At 39.3% G+C, this 13951-nt stretch overlaps 1 protein-coding gene across 1 annotated transcript in view; it reads right to left on the bottom strand.

Moving 5' to 3' along the window:
* Nucleotides 1–13760, bottom strand: part of VKORC1L1 (vitamin K epoxide reductase complex subunit 1 like 1) — a 19865-nt gene extending 6105 nt beyond the window's left edge. Inside the window, exon 1 of the mRNA XM_024204960.2 lies at nt 13542–13760. Coding sequence (XP_024060728.1) covers nt 13542–13735 — 194 coding nt within the window. The 5' untranslated portion in view covers nt 13736–13760. The remainder of the gene's footprint in view (nt 1–13541) is intronic.
* Between the last annotated feature and the right edge of the window lie 191 nt (nt 13761–13951).

Below are 13951 nucleotides of genomic sequence, written 5' to 3'. Positions count from 1 at the left end.
TCTCTCTCTCTCTCTCTCTCTCTCTCTCTCTCTCTCTCTCTCTCTCTGTGTGTGTGTGTGTGTGTGTGTGTGTGTGTGTGTAAGTAATAAGTAGTCAAACAACGTTGTTTACTTTTATCTTTTGCTTTATCATTATATTTACAATAAATGTGGCATCTTTGCCTTATCCCTCTTAAGATCCTGCTGGTTTTTATTTTATTGGTATAACAACCTGAAGGGACAGAAGGCTCAATTTGCGTAAAAAAGTATTTGTGATTTAGAAGATTCACAATTGTTTTTAAATGTGAAACAATGGCGGCATTGGTATATTTGTACTTCAGTCTGGAAAAAATCAAGACTTCAAGTCTAATCTTTCAGTGATAGTAATCTGAAGTGCTACTTGCAAAAGGAGTAGGTATAAAGTGCAGGCTTCAGAATTTAAACCATATGATTAGGGAGTCGAATGAGACTTTCATGGGGCACAGATTATCCCACAGCTGCCTGCATTCTTACACCTTCCTTTGAAGCATCTGGTCTGGCCAATATCAGAGACAGGTTACTAGACTAGATGGACCACAAGTTTGTTAGAGTATGGCAATTCCTATGTTAACAGATTAACATGTGATTTTCAAATTAACCACATGTTCTTTCACTTTTGTATTTTGTTATTCTGGTGCAGATGATTTTCTGACTAGCTTCTTTTTTATATAAGAAAAATAGGTTCTTTAATAAATAGGCTCCAAACGGCATAGTAATCCATGGATTTGATATTGGGTCAGTTTTTCCATCCATAGTAAGAATGGGCATGTGGGCAGATTTCCATCTCACAGCTATTATTAAAGCTTTTGATAACAGGACTTCTAACAGTTCCGGGATTTGTGGAGCTGTTCTTCTGCATTGTCCCGAGAAGGCCACTGTACCAAATGCAGCGTTGCTGTTTGTTTAGGTTTATGCCAAGCTTTTCCCAGAACCTTTTCCCAGATTAGACCACATCCACCACCTGTGTAATCCTCCATAGATTTGAATCATAGTGAAATATTGCGTGCTCTAAGATCTTTTGGAGTTTATTTACATGGGAGGAGCAGATTTTGGCTTTGCTAAAGAAGCCTTTACAAATCGGAGATCTTAACAGTCTTGGGGATGATGCATCTGAGTCCTTCCCTATGCAATTTAATTTTATTTGCAGTATCTTTGGGAATTCCAACATGGTTTACATGAAAGTTCAATTTCTGTAGTAATCTTTCTAGTTTCCATTCCGTAGCCAGTGAAGGTTTTTGGAAGAGATTGCTTCTTTGTAGTTGCAGCAAACTATTTGTTATCAACTTGTCTGAGAGATTCAACAGACTTGGCTTTGACAGACTACAGAAACTGGGTGCCCTACTCAATGGTAGTAACTGTTCTACTAATTACCAGTACCCATGCAATCAGTGCCACATATTTTATTAGCTCTATTTCTTTGGATTAAGGAATCTTTTTGAAGTGCAATTCCAGACTTACTTTATTGAACAGTGCTAGTTTGGCTGTTGGCTTTACTGCTCAAAAGTTCTTCAGGGCCAACGATTTTCAGCTTATAAAATGCTACTGTTTAATACACTGCTATCAACTCCCTATTTAGGTTATGGCAAAGTTCACAATAAAAAAAGGAAATTCAATTAAACACAATAGTTAATAAAGGACTGGCTGATGCAATAAACTCAAAAAAACACAAGAAAATGTACCACTCAAGATCACCAATTCCTTCCCTTTATTGATTTGTCACTGCTGAATCAGACAAGTGTTCAGTTGCGAAAGTAATGCAAATGAAAGTACTGCATGATTTGATGTTACACAAAAACTATACTTGGCATGTGGTACTTATGCCACAAGCAAGTTTCACCCAGTTAGAGGAGAGGCAATTTGCATGAATTTTAAGACAGTTTTTAAAAGAAGCTTCCTTTAGGAAAGATTTTGCTGCATGCTTCAAAGATAACTTCAAAATACCATTTTAAAATTTTCCTCATTCAAGTTATCACAGCTTGTCAGCTCTACTTAAGTTGTTTGCAACTAATACCCCTAATGTTTTAAACAACCTTATGACTTCAAAGGGTTCTTAAACATTTATGTAAAAAAGATCTCACAGTAAAGAACCTGACAATAAATTTAGAATAGTTTATCTAGCTTTACCAGAATCACTAAAACTGTGAATACTGCACACAATTCTATTCACACTATGTCCCTGCTGAAAGAGTGGAATGTTGACAAACCCTTTAGATGTTGCCTATTTTGTCTTGTGGCATTTAAAAAGGGCTCAGAAGCAACCAATTCTTAATGTTTTATTAAATATATGCAATTACCTCTATTTGACACTTGTTATACCATGGCACTGATGTGTCATTCTGTCCATCCATGATAAATGATCAATGAAAACTTTAGAAACTGTTAATCATTAGCTCTGTATGTAAGATCTTGGAAAAAATTTTGAGGGAGAAAGTAGTTAAGGACCTTGAGGTGAATGGCAATTGGGACAAATTACAACATGGGTTTACGAAAGGCAGGTCGTGCCAAACCAACCTGATCTCCTTCTTTGAGAAAGTAACAGACCTTCTAGATAAAGGAAATGCGGTGGATCTAATATACCTTGATTTTAGTAAAGCGTTTGATACAGTTCCACATGAGGAATTATTGGTTAAATTGGATAAGATGGGGATCGATAGGAAAATCCAGAGGTGGATAAGGAACTGGTTAAAGGGGAGACTGCAGCGGGTAATACTGAAAGGTGAACTGTCAGATTGGAGGGAGGTCACCAGTGGGGTTCCTCAAGGTTCAGTTCTGGGTCCGATTTTATTTAATCTATTCATTACTGACCTCGGAACCGAATGTAGGAGTGGGCTGATAAAGTTTGCAGATGACACAAAGTTGGGAGGCATTGCCAACTCGGAGAAGGATCGGGATATTCTGCAGGGAGACTTGGATGACCTTGTAAATTGGAGTAATAGTAATAGGATGAGATTTAATAGTGAGAAGTGTAAGGTGATGCATTTAGGGATGACTAATAAGAATTTCAGTTATAAGCTAGGGACGCATAGGTTAGAAGTGACTGAGGAGGAGGAGAAGGACCTCGGAGTCCTGGTTGATCGCAGGATGACTATGAGTCGGCAATGCGACGTGGCTGTGAAAAAAGCTAATGCGATCTTGGGATGCATAAGGCGAGGTATTTCTAGTAGGGACAGGGAGGTGCTGCTTCCGTTATACAAGGCGCTGGTGAGACCGCACTTGGAGTACTGTGTGCAGTTCTGGTCTCCTATGTTTAAAAGGGATGAACTGAAACTGGAACGGGTACAGAGAAGGGCAACTAGGATGATCCGAGGAATGGAAAACCTTTCCTATGAAAGGAGACTCGAGGAGCTTGGTTTGTTTAGCCTAACCAAAAGAAGGCTGAGGGGGGATATGATTGCTCTCTTCAAATATATCAAAGGGATAAATACCAGGGAGGGAGAGGAATTATTTCAGCTCAGTGCTAATGTGGACAAGAGAACGAATGGATATAAACTGGCCGTGGGGAAATTTAGGCTTGAAATTAGACGAAGGTTTCTAACCGTCAGAGGGGTGAAATTTTGGAACAGCCTTCCGAGGGAAACGGTGGGGGCGAAAGACCTCTCTGGCTTCAAGATTAGGCTAGATAAGTTTATGGAGGGAATGGTTTGATGGGATTACGTGATTCTAATCAATTAGGCAATAACGGCCATCGCTGGTAAAATGAGGGTCTGGCTAGAGAATCTTGCCTGTATGCTCGGGGTTCTGCTGATCGCCATATTTGGGGTCGGGAAGGAATTTTCCTCCAGGGTAGATTGGCAGTGGCCCTGGAGGTTTTTCGCCTTCCTCCGCAGCATAGGGCAGGGGTCGCAAGCTGGAAGATTCTCTGCGACTTGAAGTCTTTAGATCACAATCTGGAGACTTCAACAGCAGAGTTAAGGGAAAGTGGGGGGGTCAGCTTTTGTGGCCTGCATCATGCGGGGGGTCAGACTAGATGACCATATTGGTCCCTTCTGACCTTAAAGTCTGAGTCTGAGTCTATCAGCTATGAATTTCACTAATGTTCAAGAACAATAGACCCAAAAGAGTGCACTTGAAGAACTGGCTGCTCCATTATAACTTAGCAAAGGCAGCTAAAAAGACTCCAAGTAGCATCTTTGCTATTATGCATCTCAAGATACTTTACAAGTGACTAAATAAACAGCTTACATGTTTAATACTGGTTTAGGAGCTGGCAAGAGCTATCAGTGTCTCAAAATGAAAATGAAAGTAATTCCAAGCTTGCTGAGCACAATAAAAACAAACCAAAAAAAAAATTAAAACCCTGAAAACTGATGGCCAGGAATCAAATGACTATCCAGAAAACTATACACCCAGATTCAATTTGAAATGCAAGTTCTAATAAGGTCAATAAAGCTGGCCTGAACTCATGGGGTGCGCCTTTGATCTTTACATCAGCTTTTGATTAAAGGACCTAGAAAGTGTGTTAATGTGTAGCAAGGGTAAGACCCTTGGTTGCAGCTTTTGCACAACTCCGATGGAGATTTTGGATTAAGCCTAGTTCATAGCTATAAGGTCACTTTGGTCACTCTGCCAGTCTTAACTGAAGCTCTTCAAAAACCAACAAGGAATAGATTCAAAGTTCCAATTTGTAACCTTGCCAACGGTGCTCAAAAATACATTTAATACGTTTACCTTCATGATTGATTTTAAATATTAGTATACTTAAGAACAACATTTTATTCTATATACACCTTTTACACTTCACACAAGAAATAATAAATAAAAAATTAATCGTGATTAATCCCACGATATAAAAAATTAATCGATTAATCGTGATGTTAAATAAGAATACCATTTATTTAAATATTTTTGGATGTTTTCTACATTTTCAAATATATTGATTTCAATTATAACATAGAATACAAAGTGTACAGTGCTCACTTTATATTTATTTTTGCATACACATATTTGCACTGAAAAAAACCAAAGAAACAGTATTTTTCAAGTCACCTAAGTACTGTAATGCAATCTCTTTATCATGAAACTTGAACTTACAAATGTAGATTTATGTACAAAAAAAATTGCATTCAAAAATAAAAACGGAAAACTGTAGAGCCTGTAAGTCCACTCAGTCCTACTTCTTGTTCAGCCAATCGCTCAGTTTGTTTACATTTGCAGGAAATAATGCTGCCCGCTTCTTGTTCACAATGTCACCTGAAAGTGAGAACAGGTGTTCTTATGGCACTGTTGTAGCCGGTGTCACAAAATATTTATGTCCAGATACACTAAAGAGTCATATGTCCCTTCATGCTTCAACCACCATTCCAGAGGTCATGCGTCCATGATGATGACCGGTTCTGCTCGATAACAATCCAAAGCAGTGCAGACTAACATGTTCATTTTCATCATCTGAGTCAGATGTCAACAGCAGAAGGTTGATTTTCTTATTTGGTGGCTCAGGTTCTGCAGTTTCCGCATTGGAGTGTTGCTCTTTTAAGACTTCTGAAAGCATGCTCCACACCCCGTCCGTCTCAGATTTTGGACAGCACTTCATATTCTTAAACCTTGGGTCGAGTGCTGTATCTATCTTTAGAAATCTCACATTGGTACCTTCTTTGCATTTTGTCAAATCTGCAGCGAAAGTGTTCTTAAAATGAACGACATGTCCTGAGTCATCATCCGAGACTGCTATAACATGAAATATATGGCAGAATACGGGTAAAATAGAGCCGAAGACATAGAATTCTCCCCCAAAGAGTTCAGTCAAAAATTTTATTAACGCATTATTTTTTTAACAAGTGTCATCAGCATGGAAACATGTCCGCTGGAATGGTGGCTGAAGCATAAAGGGGAATCCGAATGTTTAGCATATCTGGCACGTAAATACCTTACAATGCCGGCTACAAAAGTGCCATGCGAACGCCTGTTCTCACTTTCTGGTGGCACTGTGAACAAGAAGTGGGCAGCATTATCTCCAGCAAATGTAAACAAACTTGTTTGTCTGAGCGATTGGCTGAACGAGAAGTAGGACTGTGTGGACTTGTAGGCTCTAAAGTTTTGCCCCCCCCCTTTTTGAGTGCAGTTATGTAACAAAAGAATCCACATTTGTAAGTTATGCTTTCACGATAAAGAGATTGCACTACAGTACTTGTATGAGGTGAATTGAAAAAATACTGTTTCTTTTGTTTATCATTTTTACAATGCAAATATTTGTAATCAAAAATAATATAAAGTGAGCAATGTACACTTTATTGATTTCAATTACAACACAGAATACATATTTGAAAATGTAGAAAAACATCTAAAAATATTTAATAAATTTCCATTGGTATTCTACTGTTTAACAGTGCAATTAAAAATGTGATTAATAGCTATTAATTTTTAATTGCAATTAATTTTTTAGTTAATCGTGTGAGTTAACTGCAGTTAATCGACAGTTCTAATAATAAATAATAATTATAATAACAGCAGCAACAGCTAGGCTACAATCTCACATATTTCAGCTTTTAGATCTATAGCAGATTCACACGCAGATGCTAATTTTATAGCAGACACTGCTGGTTATTCAACCTAAGACTCAACAGCAATTTTCCTCATTCTAGGTAAGCTTTGCTTTGCTAAGCTACTTAGAGTATGTCTACACTTAAACCACTGCAGCTGTGCCTGCTGTAGGGCTTCAGTGCACACACTCACTACAGCAACAAGAGAGGTTCTCCTGTTGCTGTAGTTAATCCACCTCCCCAAGAGGCAGTAGCTAGGTTGATGGAAGAATAGACTGTTTGATATAGCACAGTATGTGGTATAGCAGATGGCAAGTTTCTGCACTGAAAATAAGATTTGGAAAGTAACTATACTCGTGGCCTTCAAAACAACTTCTTTCATACAACAAAACTGATTAATCCCTATATAATTGCAAAAGTTTTCAAGTATCCTAGTATTTTTGCTCTGGGACTGCCCAAAACCAAGACCTGGTCTATTCTACAAAGTTAGGTTAACGGAAGGCAGCTTACCTCAACCTAATTACGTCAGTGTACATACTATACGCCTCGCTCCTGCTGACGCAAGTGCCCTGCTACACCGACATAACTCCATCTTCACAAGAGGAATAGGGCTTATGTCAGTGTAGTTAGGGCAACACTGTGTCCATGTAGATACTGCCGGTTATTTACATCCACTATTGGCTGTTATTCTTGTCAATTTCATGGCTCTATGCTGGAGCTGTGATACTGACAAGAAAGTCACTCAGGGCTGTTACCCTGGGGCAGATGAGGGGCTCCCCGCTCTGAGCCCAGCTGCACCGAGGCTCCCCGGGCTCTCAGACCCCCAAACTGCCCCTCTTAAGCCGGTGGGAGTGCTCCTGGTGAGGACGTGCACCACTGACAGAAGAAGGGCAGTGTGGACATGACCCACTGCAGTAATTACTGCGGTAGCTGCAAGTCGACCTAACATAGGTTGACTTAAGTTTGTAGTGTAGATATGTCCCAACAATCTGAAAGCTCTGTTCAATGTGAACTACAGAAGCCAAGTTAAACCCCTCGGAAGATATTTTAGGGTCAACACCAAGGGACCTGTGTTTTCATACAACGTAGCTACCTTGGTAGCTTTAATACTATAGGAATGACTGCAGCCGAATGTCCACACACTCCTGACCTTCAAGAAAGATCTACTACTGAAACTTTATTTTTTGCTGCACTGAGTCAGCAACATCCAACAAAAATACTAGCTTGCACTCAATGTGGTTGAAGTCACAAAAGACAAACCAAAAAGGAATCTGTATTGGTGCCTCACTACTGAAGAATGAATAATATTAAACAAAACCACCAGTAAAATTTAAAATTAACACTATTTGATAAGCCAGTTCCAAAGAAAGCCAAATACCCTGTCTAGCCATTCTATCCCAGATTGCCATTATGGTTGCTAACTCTTACACCTCAGTCACCAATAGTTGCAGTAGTCAGGGTTAAAAATATTAGAATATTCTCTTGAAGCTACAGCAATATAAAAGTGCTGATGTCAGTGGACTTACCATTAAAGAGAAAGATAACTGCTATAAAATGTTCTTAACTTGGAATCAAACAAACTTGACAGACATCAAGTTTACAGGAACTGCCCCACAACAGAACTGAATAGGAACCTGTAATATAAACATCAGGTTAGGTGTGAGGTCAAAGAAGCTTTGATCTATGTCCCATTGGTTTAGATATGGTTTAGGGGTGGTTCTTGTGAACTTGACCTTGATTATATTTAAGGCCTGGTCTACTCTTAAAAGTTGTACCAGTATAACAATTTTGATTAGAGGTGTGATTTAAAAAAACACCACCAAAGTAGTTATACTGGTAAAAGTTCTAATATGGACGCGATCACACTGGGCTGTATATCTTTTTCCTCTTCCTGTACAGGAATAAACAATACTGGTATAAGCATTTTAATTAATACCAGTATCGATGTCCAAAATAGGGGGTTTGTACCACTTTAACTATGCCAGATATTAATAGAAGTACAACTTTTATATTTAGACAAGCCCTAATCACTATTTATTAATTGTATTTGATAAACTGGTGAACAGATGCCATTGTACAAAGAAAAATATTAGTGGTTACACAGCAATGCTCAGCAACTCCACATCAGACAACTGGAGAACTGCACAGACTCATCCATGAAAACAGCAAAGTTTTCTAGACCATGTTTATAAATTAATGACTTTTTAAATTCAACTATCCAAATATATTTCTTGCATAAGATATACATACAGCCACCAAATGTTTTTCAGCAGTCACCTTAGAAAGGTTGATAGCTGACGTCCATTCAAATTTTGAAATACCTTGAAGATAGAGTTCCTGAAGCAGATTGTTCAAAGAGTCGCACCCAAGTCAATGTCCACTCTTAAAAGCTATTGGACTTATCTTTATTCTAGGACTTACTTGATAAACTTAATGTGCCCAACTAGATCAATATTGACTATTTCCAAACCATCCACATTCAGCCACTTGGTGAAGGCTGCAGATATTGTTCAAGATGTAAAATTAAACCTGCCCCAATGGTCACTCACACTAGCCACCAGAAATCTGTCTCAGAGTTGCCACCAACATGTTAACGCACATTGTGTTAGGAGGCTATGCATTAATAGTCATACGCTGACATGCTCCACTCAATAAGACATTTAAAGATCAACCTGGAAGATAGCCAGGAAGCAGAAACATATCTGATGACCTGAAACAGTCCATTGCAGCATGCAAAGGACAAAGTAGAAAAAAAACCAACAATAAGCCTTTAGATGAGAGGATTTAAAATTTAAATTTAACTTTTTAACAGTAAAGTAGCATGAACATCTTTGCATGTTTCATTCTGGGTATTTTTGAAGCTACTCTGGGATAGCCTGCTGTAAATAACAGCTCGACTATCAGTTCCTATTAACAGATTTCATTGTAATTAAAATTGTACCAGCTACTTACAATTATTCTTAAACATAAAAGAATTAAGTTATTAAAAACATTACTGTAATTGCCAAGTGAAGATTTTGAATGTTTCCTTAATTCCTAACATTTTTCTCAGCTGTAGTAACATGAGTTTACAATGTTCTTGCTAACTTTTGCTTTTTATCCATTGGTAGTTTGTGAACTCCCTCCTGGACTCAGTTATATTTGGACGTCTCCCAAGGCTTCCCACGTTACTGAAGTGTCAACACAAATAGTTGGAGAGCATTCCATCTCCAAAAGGAAGATAAAATGGTAGAAAGAAAAGTTACTCCATAGCATGCAAGAGATATTAATAGGATAACAGATTTCTTGTATTCTGTAATCATATTAAAGTATAATTTGCCATCGAATACTGAATTTTAAGAAGTTACTTGTAACTCACAAAGTAAATTTCAGTTAAATATAAGCATTCTACTTCCTTATTTGAGTATAAAGTGTGTTAATTATAAATTAGGCCCTTTTATAGTTTGCCATATATAGCAAAATAAAGTTTATATTCATGTATATAATAATATATTCTTAAGAAAGTGGTCTTGCTGTTGAGCAAACTGTCATTTTAGAGTGTCCTTATACCAGCTTGAAATAAACTCAACAGAAACTTTTATATGTTGAAATATAAGCCAAGGAGCTAGATTTCTCTGATTAATTCTTCATGATGAATTAATCTCCAGATACATGGTTTTCTAGGCCTCTCCCCGTCAATAGTAGCCTACATGAATTATTTCCATTTTCAATGCTGAGTCAATACCTGATTCAGCTTATGAGTGACTTGTGAACTGCTAACAGTTTATTAATGAAAAAATATCTTCCCTGAAGACCAGAAAATTAATCACAAAACTGACCAGATCAAAGGAGAATAAATAAATTTATAGACAAGCTAAATTACACATTTACTTTTAATCTAAACACATCAACTGAATATTTTTAAGAAAAGGTATTGTCCCAGGAGATTCACCTACAAACCAACAGATCCCATTCACAAATCTAGCACAAGGAAGAAAACTGTTGCACAACACTAACAAATTAAAGACTGGTCTTTCAGCTGAAGCCAGACAACTAACTACTCTATTTGCTGTTGATTTGTGAATTTAAATAGCAGATCAGAATAAGAAGTTAACACTAAAATTACTAGCATACTTGAAATTGCTGGAATACCGTAATTTGAGCCTTCACTGTGTCTACCAATTTTGACTGGAATTTAAGTTCCAATGAAACAGTACTATTGCTGGGGGTATCAGTAACTATTTAACTGAAATACAGTGAAAGGCAAGAAACAGTATAAAAAGAAACAAATTTCCATTTGGCCGTGGTTTAAGAGTGACTATTCTTTCAACAAAAATGCACAGCTCCCATGCCACAGATAATCCTCTCACTTATGTTTTGGAAAGATTATTTGCTGAAAGCGCATTCTTCTCCTAATATGGTTTGACTAAAGAGAACTCGCATGCTCAATATCACCTGTTCCACAGACACCCTTTGCATCACCGCTCCACCTGTCCTGAGTTACTTCTTTGGTCCTTGCACAATTAACTCAATCATATCAAACTTTTCTACTTCCTTGATATCACCACATGTTCTGAAGCTCTCAGAATGTCTATAAAATTGTATGGAAAACACATAAAAGCCCACGAATACCACATCACAGGAACCCAACACTCAGGCTGTAGTAGTATTAGTAAGTGCTCTAATTACCCAAATACCACTTAGCAATTAAAAATTCCTTAAAAAAAAGTTAGAGCACTTCTGCATATTGAAATACTTTGTAAAAATTCATCACAAGACTGTACTTCATTATTTACTTACTTAAAACTTGAGGCCTTATACATATGCACCATTTGGAATACAGAAATTAAAGAAAGTCATGTAAAAACCTATGGGCTAATCCTGAAAATGTTACTTTGGACTACTGTACTCCCACTGACTTCAGGTCCAAAGGTTGGAAAAATTGATTATTGTGACTATTGCCCCACTCAGTCAAAACACACAGAACCAGACTTCTGATTTTTTGTTACAACTTCAGTAACAATTATATTGTTAATGATGCTTGAATAGTTTAACATAAGTGGCCTAATGACAGTTTAATGTAATTGCTCAAGTTGTTTGACCATCTTAATCTAAAGAGAGAGAAGACTAAGATTTTAAGTTATTTCTAAAAGAGACATGACCAATTCTCAAGCCCTTTCTTGGTTGAAAGATTAATCTGATGACTAGCAGGAAATCAAAAATGAAGTCCCCACCCAGAGCCAACAAACTGCCTTTCAGAGATTTGTACATACACTTCTCAACACAGTACGTTGCAATGTTGGTTTCAATCACGGTAAAACTAGTTTTAAGAGTAAGTACTAACTGTATAGTTAGACTAAATTAGAGAGCAAATCCCATGTGCTCTTTAATTTATTACAGGATTATTTTTCCTATGATTAAATCCTGATATGACAATACAATAATTGCCTAAAATAAGTATTTTGACTGCTAAAATATTTGAGTTAAATAGGAAAATAGACATTTCTGCAGTTCTCACTGAATTTAAGCTTAGGTGTTTGAACTAATAATCAAGGATACGTTATCCCAAAAGCATCAATAAAAAACAAAACTTTTCAAAAATATAAGGAAGTTGTTTGGAGAGTATACATTTGTTAAAGGACCAAATCCCTCCAGCTCTTCAACTTGTTAAAAAATATAGAGAGAGATTTCTAATCAACAAGTGAATGCTGTTTTTGGATAATCCTCTTGTTTCTTAGGCCAAAAAGTCATTCCTATTAATTTGCTTTAAAAAAAGATTTAGAAAACTACATGCACTTTACCACATTTGTAAGTGTGTTATAGTTTGAACAGTGAATGCCAAAGTTACATCACTATTAGTGTAAAAAAAAAAAAAAGATACATAAATTCTCAGCACCATTTATGATTAAATAACCTAGCTGCTTGCCAATGGAAGTCAGACTAGTACCATATAAAATTTATAGTCTATTAATCTCCCAAAATACCTGTAAAAGTGGAAGGCTGCTAGAAAGCAGCTATCAATTTACTTGTACTACTGATATTTCAATAGACAAGCTCATCCTGCAATATTAAGAAAAATGAAAATTTGGAATGGGGTCTTCAGTCCTGAAGCAAATAAGTCTTACCCTTAGTTTTAAACATTAAGCATTTTGCACTATGGGGTAAAACAACACTTATTGAAAAAGCACTTCAGCTGTTTATGTTAAAATTAAACAACTTAAACTTCCAATATCTTAAATATTTTCCTCAAACACTGATTATTTACACCACTTAATTTTGATGAACCACGGTTTACCAAAAAATGCCTGGCACCCTAATCACCATGGATTACAAAACACTAATTGCATGTACTTAATCCTCAAACCCTTCTTGCGCCCCACAAAAGACACAGAAGAGCAATTCCTACCTCATCCCCTCAATGAATGACAACACCAGCTTTCTAGCAGCCCGGATCCACCCCTCATTTATCACAAGCCAATGACTCGATTATCATTTCCCCAAGGCTGTATCCACCAGAAGCGATTGAAATGAAGATCACAATCTGGCAGAGTGAAATAATCACGTCTCCTAAGGGAAGAATCCTCCACCCTTGAGGAGACACTGACGACACCCCTTTACTATTCGTCCCGAGCCATGAAATCTCCGAGTCCTGCAGGCCTCAGTGAGAGGCTGAGGGAGGCAGTGAGGGAGCCTCCTTCTCCCTCCCCCCCGCCTTTGCCCTTGGGGAAAAGGAAACGCACCCCGATAGCCGCCCCACCGGGGAGAGGAGCTTGCTTGGGGGGAAGAGGGGGTCCTTCCCAATCCCATTACCCCTCAGCTGGAGAAGCGCCAGTCTCAGCGTCAGACCGAGATTCTCCACGTCGCTCACCTGCCTCCTCCACCCACCGCCCAGAAGCCAACGCCCCCACCCCTCAATACCTGTCATCCCCGAGCCCACCCCTCCCTCTTGTCCCTCCCACTCCGCCGGGCTTTCCCACCTCCCCGGGCGGCCCCGTCCTCTCGGCTCCCTCCCCAGCCCCGGCCCCCGTCTCTGGCGCCTGCCCCAGCCCCCGGCGACTGCCCCCTCACCGGGAGGCGATGGCGGCGGAGCAGCGGACCCGCTCGCTGATGTCACACAGGGCCCGGTAGTGGCGGTCCAGGCCCTTCTCCCGCTCCAGGTGGCAGGCGTAGAGCGAGAGCAGGATGCCGGCCGCGCACACCACGTAGCGGGCCACCCGCTCCCAGCGCGGCACCGACACTCGCAGCAGGACGGGCGCCGCCATCTTCCCCCCTCCCTCCGCCTCAGCCCCCGACGCGGACCCGGCAAGGGGACAGCAGCGCACGCGCGCCGGGAGCCCATTGGCTCAGCAGCTCGGCCAACCTGGACGTGGCGTTCCGCGACGCCGGCACGCCGCCGGAGGTGCGTCAGGGCGTTCCCAGGCGGCACGTCCAGGAAGGGGTGTAGCGCGCGCGCGCGTGCACGCCTGCCAGGCGCGCTC

This window comes from Terrapene carolina, unplaced genomic scaffold (assembly GCF_002925995.2).
Source record: "Terrapene carolina triunguis isolate 2854851 unplaced genomic scaffold, T_m_triunguis-2.0 Scaffold231, whole genome shotgun sequence".
In the NCBI taxonomy this organism is placed as follows: Eukaryota; Metazoa; Chordata; order Testudines; family Emydidae; genus Terrapene; species Terrapene triunguis.
This window is presented reverse-complemented; position numbering and strand designations above follow the sequence as displayed.